The sequence below is a fragment of the Aspergillus costaricaensis genome (genome assembly GCF_003184835.1).
Source record: "Aspergillus costaricaensis CBS 115574 unplaced genomic scaffold BO79scaffold_15, whole genome shotgun sequence".
Taxonomy (NCBI): Eukaryota; Fungi; Ascomycota; class Eurotiomycetes; order Eurotiales; family Aspergillaceae; genus Aspergillus; species Aspergillus costaricensis.
Genome location: NW_020291815.1, coordinates 529,397 through 544,974, shown reverse-complemented (window position 1 = coordinate 544,974; position 15,578 = coordinate 529,397). Strand labels below are relative to the sequence as shown.

Genomic DNA, 15,578 nt, shown 5'->3' with positions numbered 1-15,578 from the left:
GACGTTGAAAGCCACGTTGGTCTATATTGGATCCAATTTTACGTTCCCAAAGATGATCATCATTATTACTCCTATCTTATAGGCGGAACTTGAACTTATCTCAAATATTAGGCTTAGCCGACTAGTTAAGTGGATCCGCATACAGTATAAACGGAGTTGGTGACAATCAAAACCGATCCACGTTTTGTCCCCAAGTAAGTTGCTGTGTGACAGCAACAGCATTAGTGCTGATGGGCTGAACGCGCTTCAGTCGTATTTGCCAAGTTTGCAAGGATTATCCTGGAGAGTACCACAGGTCAGGGCATGAGGCAACATGTAGCCTTGCATTAGTACTGTTGGGGCTGTCACTAAGCTGGCTAGCACAAGGTGACTATGCAATTAGCGTCCAGGGAGAGCCGCTAAGCTCGAGCACGGCGCTTAACCAGCGATGAACAGACTTCTCGGGATATTGATAATTCGCAGGTTCGTCTCTGCACCTGTAATTGTTTTGAAGCAAGTCAATCGTACTTTCAGCTTCAGCCACTAATTTTTCCATTGTTTTGAGGACTTACTGGACTCTCAAGGCCACTCGAAGCCGCTCACTAACATGCAGGGTACCACATCTATAGTTACCTCGAGTACCCGGACACCCTGGATCCCAATGCATGTCAGGACTATGGCTCACTTGTTGGTTATTCCTTAGACCGAGGGATGGTGTGTGAGGCGGAGCAAATGGCGCCTTCAGAGAGCGGATGGATGCTTGAACACAAAGAGAATTGGTCATGTGGGTGGACCTGCATTTGTTGCAAGATCGTCAAGGCTTTACAACTACATGTTGGCATCATCTTTCATTGCGAATACCGTACGTGGTCTGAGTTATGGTGATGCGACGGGATTGGAGATCATCCGACCATATTGGGATCGATCCGGAGAAGAGGTGAAAATGCCATCTTTGGAGGGGTCTGCAGACAGCTGGAATGAAGTCAGTGGTTGAAATAGATCGGGATAGTGCATTGCCTCAGACAAGGCTGGAGATTTGCCGGTGAATATAAAATGATAAGGTGGATAAGTCCGTCCCTCCACATTGCAGGGCCAGGCTACTCGGCTGATCCATACAAAACCCACGGCTACCGACAAGGATTTTCCAAAATAAAAGAAATAGGATTGAAGAGAACACATGAAGACATAGCTAGAAGACATCACTATTGACAGACCCACCAAACATGTCGTGGGACGGAACATAAGAATCATGGTGATGCGTACATAATACATCACTGGTCGCACGCGCTTCATTCGCCAGTGCCATTATTCGGCTGCAATCGCACGCCGTCATACCTCGGCTTCGCGTCTCAAGAGACCAACTGACCTTTCAGCCAGTTGTCCCTTCCCGAGCACCCGTTTACCGGGTATCGGTCTTTAAGTATAGGCCAACTTCACTAAGGACATCTGCCCGGAGTCCACCTAACAGATCCTGTCATGTTGGGACTCGGGTGTTCACGATCGATACTGAGATAGGTTTCTGTCCGGTCCTGGATAACGCATAATCGGGGCAACAGCCTGCCCAAGGAGCTATGGGAATTGGCCAGCGAAATAAGTATCTCGTGGAGGTCGCCCCCGTCATTTACCCTAGAAGTTCAACATCGAGGCCAATAGCCCGCATGAAGAGGTTGACGTTGCCAAGACGCGCGCTGGCCATATCGGCAGGAAGCGTCTTGCTGTAAGTCACCGTCTCCATCACCCGGTCCCTGTAGAACGGTTAATACAATGTAAACCATGTAGACGAGGGGGTTGAACTTACTTGACCGCAATAACAAGGCGTTGCTGTTGTTCGGGGCTAGCTCCGATACCAACGGCAGCCAAGAACTGCCAAACATACATGTCGTCGCCAGCATTGATCGCGCTGGGGAAGATATCCGCAAAGGTAGGTTCAAGGGTGTCAAACAACACATTGAACTTCTCAACCCACTGCTGCCAGTCCCGCTCCGTAGCCTGCCCAGCTTCCTTCACAATTTCGGCGCGACTGAGAAGCATGGTCAAGATTCCAAGTCCAATGCGGGTCCTCGAGATCATTTGGACATGCGTCTGCGCAATGACAAGCCCCAGCAACCCGATGATGATATTGAATGGCGCCTCGTTGACGTATCCCAGAAGACTGGGCATGACGGCCTGGGAGAAAAGCTCGATGGCTTCCCGAACGGCCAGAGAGGGCTGAGTCTCACCCGGAACAGGCTGGGCGCGTCGGACAACGTCCAAAGAATCCAAGTGTACAACAATCATAGTAAGAATAGTAACGCGCTGCTCCTGATCAATGTGGCGGAAAATGCGGGGAATGGCCTTCTTGCCCTTGGGATAAGCAAGGAAGGCAATGAACGGGTGGGGTGTGTTGGTGTTGGGAACAATGGGTTCCATGACCTTAAGATTGCGCCACAGCTTCTGGTTGAGCGAACGGATCTTCTGTCTCCATTCCATGTGCTTCTGAATGGCCTCGGGATCATTCTCATCCGGCGGGGGAGGCATCGTGCGCTCCATGTCTTCCATATCCATAAGCGTGCTGTATACACTCTCCAGGTTGGTCAGGACTGATTTGCGATCGCTAACGCTCAAATCGGTGTGCGGCTTCTTCACCGTCTTAGCGCCCTCCGAGCTCTCCGGACGCTTGATGTTGAGCATGGGCTTTGGCGTCTTCGCGTTGCTGAAAGAGATCTTACCCAAGCTGCCCTCGATGATAAGCTGCTTATTCTTAGGCTTCTGCTTCGCAGCCTCCACCGCACGCTGGACCTGTTGCTGCATTCTCTGCATGTGGTTGTCGGCGCTCTGGAACTGCCGGCGAGAGCCATGGCCCCCGAGCCTGTTGCCTGTCTGGAGAAGGTATGTCTGCGCAAAGTGACCCAGAGGTTGGTGCGGATGTTGCCGCGGCGCACCCCGGATCTGGCTGTAGACCTGATAATAGAAGTCCTCTGCCAAGACAGCTTCTGCATCAGAGTCCGCCACGTTACCAGCAGCAGCGACTAGTTGCTGAAGCTGGATCCGGGTGATGAAGTTCTTGTCCTGCGGGGTCATCAGTCCGTTACCCCTGGACAGAAGGAAGATCTTGTGGTTGCGCTTCGCACGCTTGGCATCTTCCATCAAGTACGCTACGCGCTGCTCCTCCGTCAGGTGCATCAACTGCTGGGAGTTGGTGATCACGGGCAGTTGCGCGTTGTTACCACGGGGAGCTTGGGGCAGGGGCGGTTGCTGCTGCTGGGGTCGCTGAGCCGCCGGTGGCATCGCCTGACGTTGGGGAGGCACCATGTGCTGAGGAGGCAAGTTGGCATTTTGCAGCATATGAATCGGCAGGTTTGGAGGGAGCGGGTACGGCTCCGGAACCATGGGTGGCTGGTGCTGCAACAGTGCCGGTGGGACACCCTTGGCGAACTGGGCCTGTAGAATCTCAGGCGGCAGCTGCGGGAAGCCTTCGGGCAGAGGGGGCATCTGAGCTCGCTGGAGAGGCTGAGTGGGCTCTGGCATCGACTGCGGAAGGGACAGCGGGATTTGAGCGGGGAGCGAAGATGGACCCTGTCTCCGCAGCTGCGCTTCCACCTCCTCGAGACTCAGCATCTTCTTTGCTTGCGCTACCATCTGGGGCGTGGGCTGCTGCAGCTGCTGCAGCTGTTGCTGGAAATGCTGTTCCGGCTTCTTCGACATGCCCCAGACGCTAGACTTGGCCTGAAGATCGGGGATATAACCCGGGTCGTTGTACTTCTCATAGCCAGACCGTTTGGGCTTCTGGTCCGCAGTGTCTGGCAGAGCAGTATCGGCCGTGGGTTGCGAAGGAGCGGTCGCAGGCGCACCGGGTTTCTGAAGGCTGTAACGGATCTGCTCCTCTCCGATCACATCGGCGACCTGAGCAGTCTTTCCGAAGAAGTCGAAATCCTTTCCAACCGGGCCGGTGTCGAAGCCGCCACCAAACGTGTCATCGTTGAACGCATCCTGGTCATCGTCCAGTTGGTCTCCCAGGCCATCGTACGTATCCTCAAAGTCGATGCTATAGCAATTGAAAGAAAGCGCCGCTGGTCAGCTCCATGGCCCCCCGTTGTCTCAATTGATCTAAGTGAAGCAGAGTGGGGGAGACTTACACGTCGTCATCCTTGTCGTCTCGGAAGTTTGCTGCCAGTCTGGCGCGGGCAACTTCGGCGAACGGATCAGGGGTGTCGAAGATACCCCTCTGTTCACCCGCAGGAGCTCGATCCCTAGGCAGGGTGGTATTAAAGCCGAAGAAGGACATCTTCGGGGGAAGCGGGGGGTGGGGGGGGGAGGCAGTGGGTGTAGGAAGAGGGCGAGAATTACCACCGCGGCATAATTGGGTAGTGCGGGATGAGGTTCACAGCCGGTCTGATATCACCCGCTTTAGCTTAGTCCGCTGTGGCCTGAAAGCCTGAGGCATTAAGGCATACAATTAGCCACCGCATCACGGGGAAGCGGTTGCCCCTTAGTCATCAGGTCTCCTGTTTGTCTCCGTTGGACTCGGAAGATAATGGACTTTGTAGTTATGAGAATGACCCCTTTTTGTATCTATCTATATCACACCATACTCTTAAAACCCTCGGAGTACACGAATAATTGTCTACTTTATGAAGTAGTATCCGGGGCAGTGCTTTGCATGTATTATATTATCTGGTCCATCTCGCCCTATAGGGAGTATGTATGTGGTCCCCAAACCCCAAGGCAGGATGGGATCGACGCCCAGCCAGATGGACTGATACACTGAAGCACCGATCGCATCCCTTCCTTAACGTCATCTTTGGTATAGACCCCTCCCTACGAAAGAGTAAAAGTTTCCTCCTTGTAGATATTAAATGTCAGAATGTATACTTTTCTTATCTCACGCATCCACTGGGTGGCTCAAAATCGGTGCGACGTACGTGGCCCGGCCAATAATGGGGGAAATTACGTCGCCCTCACCATACCGGGGCGAATAGACTAGACTGCCAACGTACGCTGGCGCTTTGTTGACATCTGCCTTTTTTCTCCCACATTTGATCTTCCATCTCCTTGAATATTTCTGTCCCAGACTCAACTTTTTCTAATAAAGAACGGTTGGGGAAGCACGAGCGCCGTGGTCAGGATCGACAAACCAGTGCCCCGAATTGCCAACTAACTTTAATCTTTGCCTGATGCGCCGCGGGTCCATCATCTGCATCGTCGTTACCGATCGCCCATAGATTGATTCCCAAGAATATCTGGGAGGCGCATTTCTCACCGGGCCTGTCACAACTGCCTAGATCGAGAGAGGCCCCATCTGTCGGATTTCTTCCTTACTTACACACTAGCTGTCCGTCATTCGTTTGTCAACTTCATCAGCATTCTGATCCTCACTCTCCGTCCTCCTTTTGTTCTCCGACACTGCGCAACAGGCACCCATATTCAGCCCTGCGCAACCAAGCATTGCTTTTCCCACCTCCTCACCGACGCTTCGGCACAGCGCAGTGCCCTTCACATCATGGCTATAGGGCCATTGCGATATCTTCTGTTCGCCATCACGGTGAGTGTGTCTGGCCCGCCACAGGACCCCTTTCGCATCACTGACTGGCCTCAAGGGGTTGGCCGTCTTCTTTTTCATCTCTAGGAGCGCTATCCCAATCCCCGAGAACATCGGCACCAAGTTGAACCCCGCGACCTACAAAGACACCTTTTCCTCCTCTCACTCCTCGCAAAATGATGCGCTGTCATCAAGTGGACCGATCAAAGACATCCCGACGGATCGCGTGAACGCCACCTTTGTGACCCTCGCTCGCAACACAGATCTTTGGGAGATGGTCAAGTCCATCCGGACGGTGGAAGACCGCTTTAACCACAACTATCACTACGATTGGGTGTTCTTGAACGATAAGCCCTTCGATGACGAGTTCAAGAAGGTCACGTCAGCCTTGATCTCCGGCAATACGTTCTATGGCGTGATTCCGAAGGAGCATTGGTCATATCCCGAGTGGATCGACCAGGATAAGGCGAAGAAGGTCCGACAGGAAATGGGAGAGAAGAAGATCATCTACGGCGACTCGGAGAGCTACCGTCACATGTGCCGTTATGAATCCGGATTCTTCTTCCGGCACCCGCTGATGCTAAACTATGAGTACTACTGGCGTGTGGAGCCCAGCATTGAGCTCTTCTGTGATGTCAGCTTTGACCCATTCCGCTACGTGAAAGAGAACGACAAGAAGTACAGCTTCGTGCTGAGTCTGTACGAGTACTACGACACCATCCCGAGCCTGTGGGGTACGGTGCAAAAGTTCATGGAGGAGCACCCGGAGCATATCGCGGACGGCAACTCCATGAGTTTCTTGAGTGACGATGGCGGCAAGACTTACAACAAGTGTCACTTCGTGAGTATTACCCTTTAAATCTCTCCGCTGGCTTAACTAACCAGTTTGTAGTGGTCCAACTTTGAGATTGGAAGTCTGGAATGGCTGCGGTCCAAGGAGTACATTGACTACTTTGAGACGCTCGACCACGCTGGTGGCTTCTTCTACGAGCGTTGGGGCGACGCTCCGGTGCACTCTATCGCCGCGGGACTTCTCTTGAAGAAGGAGCAGATCCACTTCTTCAACGAAATTGGCTACTACCATGTCCCCTTCACCCACTGCCCGACTGGCGAGCAGCTAAGGCTGGACTTGAAGTGCCACTGCAACCCCAAGGACAACTTTGACTGGAAGGGATACTCTTGTAAGTTCCCCTCTTTCCTTCCGTTGGGGCATCATAAATAACGAGCTACGTACAGGCACGTCCCGGTTCTTCCAAACCAACGACATGGACAAGCCCAAGGGCTACGAGAATGAGAGCTAAGGGGCTCATGACTGATTATATCACTCAAAAAGTAAATGCAAATTCTGTCGTTGCGCAGCGCAAGGTTGGCCCTGCATGTGATCAGCAAAGTCGGACATCTCTTCACCAAGCACGGTGGAGTGGCATTGTCCAGGCATAAAACGTCCACTAACGGGACACTTCCCAGCTCATTACTGAACCATTTCCAATCATCCTGCTGAATGCTGGGCGCAGGTTCACAACATTTGAAAAAAATATTATTCATTTCTTGATTTCCGGACGAGGGTGTCATGTGTTTATAAGATTGTCGGGACCTTCACTTCACAAGCGCGCATCATTCTTTCTCTATATTCCGGGTATAGGGGTTGCAAGGTACAGAGATCGATTGCAGGATGTACTGGATGGAGTCGGGAAGAAATGGGAAAGGAAAATAACTGCTCTCTAGCCAGGCAAGCCTCATAAATGTACATAGCCGTGTTCTAATGATAACAACGATATAAAGATCCGTCAAAGCACGATGTAATGATACAAACAATACCAAAAAATGTAATCAAGCACAAGCAACATCCCTCACACCCAACTAATCCTTCTTAGGCTTCTTCGTACCATACTTCGACCGACTGTTCAACCGAGAAGCAACACCACCCTGAAAGAAGTTAGCAGACTGCCCCCAATCCCTAAAAACCCAATCGCAGAGAATGAACCTACCAAATCCATCGCACCACGAACCAAATGGTATTTCACACCAGGACAATCAGGCACACGACCACCACGCACCATAACGACACTGTGCTGCTGGATATTGTGTCCTACACACACAAACCAATTAGCCTCATTCATCCAATTCCATGATTCCTATATACTATCATTCTCTTCACACCCCCCAATCCCACAAAGACCAAAGCGGAGAGGAAAGTGAACTCACCTTCACCAGGAATATAAGCCGTAACAACCTTCCCACTACTCAACCTAACTCTCGCCGTCTTCCGCTCACCAGAGTTCGGCTTCTTAGGCTTCGTAATACCCGTCTTCAAACACACTCCCTTCATCTGAGACCGGCCGATCAGCGCCGGAGACCGAGAGCGACGTGCGCGCTGCGCAGTACGGCATCCGCGCCGCACTTGGTTGTAGGTAGCCTGGCGGAACGGGGAGGTGGAGAATTGCCGGAGAATGGAGGAAGAAGAGGATGTGACGGAGACCTTGCTTGCAGCAGCAACTGCAGTGGGCGTGCGGAGGACGGGCTGGAAAGGTCGTCGGGGAGCGGCGGCGAGGGTGGTGATGGAGCAGGTAGTGGATTTGATAGCGGCGGGACGCTGGACAAGAGTCCGGAGCGTGCGCAGGGCGAGGGAGGAGACGAGAGGGGCCATTTTTGTTTATATTGTCTCCTGGGCGATGTGCTTTGGCCTGGGGGCTTCCGTATATTGGTTATCGGGATGGGAAACATTTCCTGGACGGGCCTGAGAGAGGTTGTATCACGTGACGGGTGGACGATGGCGGAGGTGGTGGGTGTGGTGCGCCGGAGGAGCTTGCTGCGGGAACGCGCCAGTGGACTGGCTGCCTGGCTGCGATGTCAGAGCTGCTGGTGCTGGTGCTGGTGCTGGTGCTTGCTACGTCGGTACTACCTTTACTGACTGACTGCTTAACTATCCTCCTCCGACTTTCAACCTCCCATCTGGCGAACAACCACACTCATCTAATATTTCGATCTACACAACCATCATTTAATCTCACCCTCGATACAACACATATACCACCTTACAAATAAAACTCCCATCACAACCGTCACAATGGTCCGTCCATCCACCTACTCACAACCTCCCCGATAACCCTTACCACCCCAACCCTCATCCATACAGAAACGGATAACTAACAAAGATCAATAGTCCCTCCGCATCGCCCCCCCCTCCAGCAACCCAACCCAAACAACCAACACGACCACCCGCGCCGTCATCGATCTCCCCCACCCCTCCAAGGGCGCCCCCTCTGCTCCCGGTCTCCCCGACACCCTCCGCGACAACATCACTCTCCAAGCACCCCGGGGCCCTCCCTCCACAGCGACCACCACCCCATCCTCGACGCACCCGCTCGAAGCCCGTCTCCTCGCGTGGCGCGCCACCCAGGATGCATTGAAGATGGAGTCGCTGCGTCGGGCGTACGGTATCGCGGAGCCCGTGCGCCGCGGCATGGAGTTGAAGATCGTGCGCGATGGTTCGTTCAGGCCTGCTGCGTTGGGTGGTCTCGGAATGGGAAATCTCCATGAGGATATTTTGGTCCTGGGTGGTAGGGATGCTGAGGTGGGTTGGGAGGATGTGTTTAAGGGTGAGTTTTTACCTATACCTACCCCCTCCTTCTCTTTATATGTTTGGATGTGTGTGTGTGGGTGGGTGTGTTTTGCTAACGAGTGGGGGTTTAGGTGATGAGTTCCGTGAACCGCCTGCTTTCCATGATGAGATGGAGAAGAGATTGCGTATGGATCACTGAGTGGGTGGTGGTGATGATGGTGGTAGTGGCAGTTCTTAGTCTGGTCTGGACATGACATGGCATGGCATGGCTTTACTTAACTCATTGGTTGGCTGTTGAATGGGTTGTTATGAATCGGATTTTTTAAGTTTATTTCTTTTATTTCTTGATACAGGCGCTGTCTGCGGTAAAGTATACAATACAGTACAATAAATGGTGGTTACATCTACTCCAACGATTTTGAGTAAGCCTACGTTGGTTGAAAGGAAAGTACTACTACAGGCTGAATAGCCACCATATGTGCAATCTTTGTACATTATGTAGTTTCCGCTGGCCTCAAACCAAGGAAACGCTATATTTGACATCAACCTGTGGGTCGCACAAGCCCCGTATCTCAAACTAGATTCAATCAGATGGCTGGCCAGATCGGAAGAGGGCCACCAGGGTCTTCCGTGAGCACTGCAAATTCGTCGGTCCAAGCCCTAACGCAACAGAAACACAGCAGAACGGCAAAGGACCATGTAAGCAATTGCAAGAGATAGGCTTCCAATATGTGAACATAAATGCAACAAATTTGAGACCGGCCAACGAGACAACACAGGGGGCGGGAGAGCAAGCGAGAACATGAGCTTTAGGGTATATACGAAATAAGCGGAAGCGGAGCAGCATCAAGCAACTCATGGAACTATGCAAGCCAAACGGTGACCACTTGGTGGAACAGACAACGGGGTAAATGTCAATGCAGCGATGCTGGTAAAGCGATGATAACCCATCCATAACGCCGTCTCATTACGGTCAGACAGCCAACCACATGCAATGTCTTGCGGCAAAAAAGGCGAACAAGCGTGAGGGAGGACCAAAGCCTACTCGAACCCAGCAGAGAGAAGCAACAAGGCTCCAATTAGGGGTCTAGAAGAAAGCTCGTATCGACGAATCTTCATGTGGCACAAGCAAGTGAGCTTGGCATTGGTATCTGGGAGGGCAAAGCGATAATGGCAGTTCCCGAGGACGCAAGCAAGGGAGGACTGCCTTGAGTGTATGACTTCTGTCGTCTCCTTTCTCGGTCGGAAACAGTCCGATTCATTATTGGATGATGCAGCGACAGCCAGGGCTACGCTCACTGGACTCCCGCTCCCGGGTGTACTGGGGTTTGGACTTGGCGTCTTCTTCGTCAACGATCTCCTGGGGCTTCACAGTCATGTGAACCACATTGGGAGCATCCCGGCTGAACTTGGAGTCTAGATGATAGTAGATCAGCACCAGCACCAGCACCAGAGAAGCGGTAGAAGTGACAAATACCTGATAACGGGGCTTTGTCATCAAGCAGCTTGCCGAATGAGATGAGTCGGATGGAGCTGGGCGATGATGGCCGCGGCTCCCAGTCTGCCAGGAATCATAAGTTAGCCACCCGCAACTTCCGAGACAACTCTGGGCTATTGCACGCATACCTTGGCGCCATTCCCGCCAGATCAATTCCTTCAACGTGTATACACTCATGGCGAAGGGATCGTAATTCTCTACATTGACCGACCGTTTCCGTAGGTATTTCCCATCGATCTTGAAAGGGTGTCGGGAGCCTGTTATCAAGAGCAGGGTGATCACCAAGGATGGGCCCGTGTCCTCCTCCTCTTTGGCAGCCTCATCTGATCCCTGGGACGATGGCTCGGAGCCAGCTGCCGGAGCCTTCGCCTCATCGTGTTGTTCCGGAGATGCGCTTGCAGATGGAGCCGCATCTACAGGGTCCTGCTTGGGAACGGGAGCTGGCGTATTGTCCTCATTATTGTCTGTGGGCTTCGCATCCACCGAACTGGGCTCTTGGCTCTCGGCCTGGGCGTTATCGGGATGAGGGGCGGCACTAGAAAGCTCCTGGGTTTCTGACGATGGCACGGCAATGGTTGTGGACTGCGAAGTCAGGTTGGAGTCGGAGGTGGGCGACATGGGATCAAATTTGGGGTCTTCGGTGACCGACATGGTTTGTTCTGACACACCTCGTGAAGCCGCACGAGTCAGATAGCGCGAGGGGAAGAAAGGAAGGCTAAGCTAGCAGTTCGAAATCGATGAAAACTTTAAAAGAGAGAATAGATCGCAGCGAAAATTCCGTTGGGGATAGTTGAACCGATATGGGAGTTGACTGATGAGGGTAAAAGGGGGGGAGGCGAATCAGGCTGGGGATTGAAGACAGGAGCGGATGAAGCAAGGCGATGCGCGCACGGAGGAGAGAAAGGAGGGCAGGCTGAGAGAGGGTGCTAAATTAGGTAGGCGAGGAGGAGTTTCCAAGGGTGGCCCGAACAAGAGACTAGAACCTTGATCGGGGATGGGTGAAGGGGGCCATGCGACCCGAAGGAGACCAGCGAGAGCGAAAAGGGGACGGCGTGAGTAGTAGTGAGGAGACGAGGGACCACGAAGGCGATCGGGCGGGCCCACGAGTGGAGGAGGAGAAGGAGGAGGAGAAGGAGGAGAGGATTGATTATTACCTTGTGTGTAAGGCTGAAAGGGAGACTAAAAAAGGTTTGTGGCAATGAAGAAGATGGGGAATGTATAAAGAATGGGAGAGGGGGAGGCAAAGGGGAGGGGGAAGGAGGAAGTAAGTACGGAGTAGGAGAAGGGGACAAAAAGACTGGATTGATTGATTGATGGATGGATGGGATGGACAGGGAAAGGGAGAGAGAGAGGAGAGACAAGACAGACAGACAGACAGACAGAGAGGTCCAAGCCAGTCACTGCTGAGGGGAGCCCCGATCTGGTTGGTTGTTCCCCCGGGCGTCACCTTGGATCGGTGGGCCACCGCCCATAATTAACGGCCCTTTCTACTCTTCCTTCATCCTTCTCCCTCTTCTTTCCCTCTTCCCCTTCCGGTTCATCTCAATCATCGTTCGTCAGTTGAACTTGGCTTTGCATGCAGGTGATTCTTTGGGCGTCAGCATCGGCTTGAATGGACGGAATGAGAATCAATTCCCGCGTGCAGCTGAGGCCTTGGTGGCAGCGGATCCTGGTCGCTTCCGGACATATCTGCGTCATGAGTAGGTCGTGACACCTGTCATGCTGGAAATCGCTCCTGTTGACTCCATAGAAGCTGTGCGATAAAACTACTACACATGGTTTAGATCTCTACGCTTAGCTTAAAGAGATAAGCAACTCCCAGACAATTCATGTTGTTAACTGGACCCAAAGCATGCACGCGGAAGATAAAGATGTTCATTCATCAGATGATAGGTTCTATCTAATCAGTACAAAACGAATGCACCACTCCGACCATATGCCCCTTACACACTATACATGGTGCATTAGCGCTCTACACTAGAGTATGCCGCCTTGCTAAGGCTGTCGATTGAGGGGTTGCACCTGCTCAAGTGATCGTGTTTCATACCACCCTGCATACAACCACCTTTTGAAGGAAAACGACGAACTATCCTTTAGAGAGCTCGAGCGCATCGACGAATTGATATCCGTGCGCTACTATGGTGCTCTTGAGATAGACAAGCAATGACAAATTATCGCACATCAGCGATGATCGTTGCTTTACTTTGCGCGAGCACGTGCTGACGTGACCTGACATCTATGCAAGATCTTTAGACCAAGTGTTGGCCACGCCGGGACATTCAGCGGGGTCAGTCCCCTTGTAGCAGAACGAAATAGCTAAATTAAAGATAGGCATAGAAATATACCAGAAAAAGACATGCTACGACGACGCAGTCGATTGGTCTGATTGACAAGCGTCTGAGACATACTACAGTCTAGAAGAGATCGCCAACACTCTAATCACGATACTATTTCTAGGAGCTCTGCAAAACCCTATCTTATTCTTCTAGACCTTTCCATGACTAATCTTGCAGAAACCTAGAAGCAAGAGGTTCAACTGCCTGCTTCGTCAGCTATGATCGAGATATGCGACACTGGAACTAGCTAGTCACTCTTGTCTATAGGACGACACCGACCTCATCAGTGCCATGTTAAGGTCAGGGAGGAGACTATCGAACTTGTCAGCCTTATACCAGGTTAGAGGCACTGAATACGATAGACCTAGCAGTTCAACTAGAAATACTACGCTTGAGTAGTATCTGTCATCTATCTCCTGGGGCTGTTTTACACTAGAAGCGACTTTGTCTTCATGAGTGAACAGGACCCCGTTGCCTCAGGCCATTAAATATAAGTGGGTCGCTGATCAATCCACAGTCATATTCCAACTTCGAGAACTATTCTAGATCACAGGCCACCAGTTGGTTTGTCATCGAAAATCATCCCGTCGCGTACACCTGCAGAAAGGTCCAGATATTATGGACTGGAACTTGTTTGATTCTTTCATGCCCCCACCGTCTAGGCTTCTACTTGACCACTACATGATCAACACACTGGCACCCCTCCGTGGTGACTGTTTTCGACAGCTGGGTCTCGCTTAATATACGAAAATAAACCAGAGCTATCTAGACACAGGATAACGATGACGCTTCATGTCTCGTTTTGGAATGTATCACGGCTGAATTATATGGATTGAACTGGAGATTGTGCCATCGCAGTCGCTTCATATTCCCGGCTGGTCGGCTATATACTGTCGCATCTGTCGCACCGTCATAGATACACTGAAGCTCAGATACTCCAGTGCTAGCCTTTCCAAGAGTACCGATGGCTCTGATAGATGTTAAAGATTGATTTCAAGCTACCGTCAACGCTTGAAGACTTCCCACCAGGGAATCTCGTACTTCCTACTACGGGTCTGGCTCAAGAGCTGAATAGGAGCATCTTATAGGGATATCACGGAAACTCCTATAGATAGTCAGCGCGGATTAAGGGCAGATACAACCTCGGCCAGAGACTCTGGTAACTTGTTCGTACACAGCTTTGTGCTCTCGTATATCCTTTGCGATGTCAGCACAGATCGGCGAATGATGCCATACAATGCAGTGTCTAAAGCCTACGCCACGGCGGGGCTACCTTCAGGGATTGTCCAATGTAACATGACTAGACTTTCCCAAAATCTATGCTACCGTCTTGCAGTCTCTGCAGACATGAAATCACATTCTCAATACGAAGGCACTGATAGGAAATGTAGCAAATCAGTGGTTGACCACACATCGAGAATTCCAGGCCAGGGGGTAGAAAGACTCAGTCAATGCCAATTCACAGAGCAATGGTGATGAACTTCATACCAATCTCACCGACTAAGTTTCGCCTCCTATCCCCCGCATAGGAATTGTCGAGTCGTCCAAGGCCTGGCAGTCAAGCGATGGTGTTTCCCCCATGGCAATAGAAGCCATTGCCGAGGCCCCTTGGAGGCGTTAGAGAATCTATAGTGTAGCCATAAATCACAATTTTTTAGATGTAGTATGTGTAGGTGCCAAAAAATCCAATACAATGGACGCAATGTATTGCTTCAGGAAAGGGTTTTGTCCCCTTGGGAAGAACTGGGATTCCTTGAATTAGCCTTCTAAGTGGAGAGAGTTTCTCGACGTGTTTAAAATGAACTTAACTCTGAGGAATTTGGATCCAGTAAATATGAAGTAGATGACTTTCTGAAGGTTGAGTACGCGTACTAGGAATGTGGACAACTACGTTAATACACAGTAGTAAGGGAGAGATGTGTAAGACATTGTATCAGATTTAACTTATTACAAGAGGCGAGCGAGGTAAGTGGGATCAATTCATTTGGAATGACTAATTCTCAGTCGCGTCTTTGTGAGAGTATTTAGAGGGAAGGCAGATACAAGCATAGTGCGTTGCTGTTTATCTCATTGTCATCCCGCCATCCGCACCTCCCCACCTCACACTCACTGCCACTCGACTGAATCATGCTAAAATCATCAGAAAGCAGCATGGTTTGAGCAGTATGTTCATCTTCCCAAATTTCGGTCTTGGTGGGGCATCATCTACATTCCGCAAATATGATTTCTGTACGAACCATCTATATCCGAAGGGCTCGTGGTCACGCCACACCGATAATGGTACGATCGACCAACTAGCTTGATAAATTAGCTTGATAAACTACAGTCCTCTTTGACATACAATATCAAATCGATTATAATGAGCCATTTTGAATATTCCAGAGCAAAAGCCTTGACGATTTGACATCATGATCGCTCGATGAAGGGGCTTCATATCGGTGAATGTATTACTGGATGATCGACGAACTTTTGCATGTTTGCTTGACCCATTACCCATAGGTATCCGACTTAACCGGCAGCTTTATCCTGTCTAGACTATCTCTCTGCTATTGTTATTGTGAAACTTGGTGCTAATTCGAGAACAGCCCGGCGATCCGTCGTCTCCTGATTGCCTAAGATTCCTGAAGATGCCAGGTCACCAAGAACATGTCCACGTGGACAAACAACCACCATGCCATGGTCCAG

At 51.2% G+C, this 15,578-nt stretch overlaps 5 protein-coding genes across 5 annotated transcripts; 2 read left to right on the top strand and 3 right to left on the bottom strand.

Moving 5' to 3' along the window:
* Positions 1-1,436: 1,436 nt before the first annotated feature.
* Positions 1,437-4,268, bottom strand: BO79DRAFT_15330 (deadenylation-dependent mRNA-decapping factor PAT1). The gene is made up of 3 exons (XM_025678713.1): positions 4,095-4,268; positions 1,778-4,003; positions 1,437-1,724 (listed from the first exon to the last, which is right to left on the bottom strand). Exons 1-3 carry the CDS (start codon positions 4,241-4,243, stop codon positions 1,601-1,603), a joined length of 2,499 nt encoding a protein of 832 aa, XP_025539770.1. The 5' UTR covers positions 4,244-4,268; the 3' UTR covers positions 1,437-1,600.
* Positions 4,269-5,036: 768 nt separating this feature from the next.
* BO79DRAFT_287464 (glycosyltransferase family 15 protein) lies at positions 5,037-7,267 on the top strand. The gene is made up of 4 exons (XM_025688586.1): positions 5,037-5,500; positions 5,556-6,338; positions 6,390-6,678; positions 6,734-7,267. Exons 1-4 carry the CDS (start codon positions 5,459-5,461, stop codon positions 6,796-6,798), a joined length of 1,179 nt encoding a protein of 392 aa, XP_025539769.1. The 5' UTR covers positions 5,037-5,458; the 3' UTR covers positions 6,799-7,267.
* On the bottom strand, positions 7,198-8,186 carry BO79DRAFT_287463 (mitochondrial 37S ribosomal protein uS12m). Its single transcript, XM_025688585.1, has 3 exons — positions 7,703-8,186; positions 7,486-7,586; positions 7,198-7,423 (listed from the first exon to the last, which is right to left on the bottom strand). The coding sequence occupies exons 1-3, from the start codon at positions 8,142-8,144 to the stop codon at positions 7,358-7,360; spliced, it is 609 nt and encodes a 202-aa protein (XP_025539768.1). The 5' UTR covers positions 8,145-8,186; the 3' UTR covers positions 7,198-7,357.
* Positions 8,187-8,399: 213 nt separating this feature from the next.
* BO79DRAFT_194701 (proteasome maturation protein) lies at positions 8,400-9,453 on the top strand. The gene is made up of 3 exons (XM_025681068.1): positions 8,400-8,567; positions 8,661-9,096; positions 9,191-9,453. Exons 1-3 carry the CDS (start codon positions 8,565-8,567, stop codon positions 9,256-9,258), a joined length of 507 nt encoding a protein of 168 aa, XP_025539767.1. The 5' UTR covers positions 8,400-8,564; the 3' UTR covers positions 9,259-9,453.
* Positions 9,454-10,167: 714 nt separating this feature from the next.
* On the bottom strand, positions 10,168-11,345 carry BO79DRAFT_15302 (uncharacterized protein). Its single transcript, XM_025678707.1, has 3 exons — positions 10,686-11,345; positions 10,537-10,620; positions 10,168-10,475 (listed from the first exon to the last, which is right to left on the bottom strand). The coding sequence occupies exons 1-3, from the start codon at positions 11,206-11,208 to the stop codon at positions 10,321-10,323; spliced, it is 762 nt and encodes a 253-aa protein (XP_025539766.1). The 5' UTR covers positions 11,209-11,345; the 3' UTR covers positions 10,168-10,320.
* Positions 11,346-15,578: the final 4,233 nt, after the last annotated feature.

Bases quoted from the DNA above. Each gene is read 5' to 3' on its own strand.
- BO79DRAFT_15330 (XM_025678713.1), bottom strand. From the start codon at position 4,243: ATGTCCTTCTTCGGCTTTAATACCACCCTGCCTAGGGATCGAGCTCCT. The intron at 4,004-4,094 runs GTAAGTCTCCCC...CAATTGCTATAG, and splicing joins GACGACAAGGATGACGACGT to CATCGACTTTGAGGATACGT. The intron at 1,725-1,777 runs GTAAGTTCAACC...ACCGTTCTACAG, and splicing joins CGCCTTGTTATTGCGGTCAA to GGACCGGGTGATGGAGACGG.
- BO79DRAFT_287464 (XM_025688586.1), top strand. From the start codon at position 5,459: ATGGCTATAGGGCCATTGCGATATCTTCTGTTCGCCATCACG. The intron at 5,501-5,555 runs GTGAGTGTGTCT...ACTGGCCTCAAG, and splicing joins ATCTTCTGTTCGCCATCACG to GGGTTGGCCGTCTTCTTTTT. The intron at 6,339-6,389 runs GTGAGTATTACC...ACCAGTTTGTAG, and splicing joins CTTACAACAAGTGTCACTTC to TGGTCCAACTTTGAGATTGG.
- BO79DRAFT_287463 (XM_025688585.1), bottom strand. From the start codon at position 8,144: ATGGCCCCTCTCGTCTCCTCCCTCGCCCTGCGCACGCTCCGGACTCTT. The intron at 7,587-7,702 runs GTGAGTTCACTT...TTGTGTGTGTAG, and splicing joins GGCTTATATTCCTGGTGAAG to GACACAATATCCAGCAGCAC. The intron at 7,424-7,485 runs GTAGGTTCATTC...AACTTCTTTCAG, and splicing joins TTCGTGGTGCGATGGATTTG to GGTGGTGTTGCTTCTCGGTT.
- BO79DRAFT_194701 (XM_025681068.1), top strand. The intron at 9,097-9,190 runs GTGAGTTTTTAC...GTGGGGGTTTAG, and splicing joins TTGGGAGGATGTGTTTAAGG to GTGATGAGTTCCGTGAACCG.
- BO79DRAFT_15302 (XM_025678707.1), bottom strand. From the start codon at position 11,208: ATGTCGGTCACCGAAGACCCCAAATTTGATCCCATGTCGCCCACCTCC. The intron at 10,621-10,685 runs GTATGCGTGCAA...GATTCCTGGCAG, and splicing joins CTGGCGGGAATGGCGCCAAG to ACTGGGAGCCGCGGCCATCA. The intron at 10,476-10,536 runs GTATTTGTCACT...ACTATCATCTAG, and splicing joins TGACAAAGCCCCGTTATCAG to ACTCCAAGTTCAGCCGGGAT.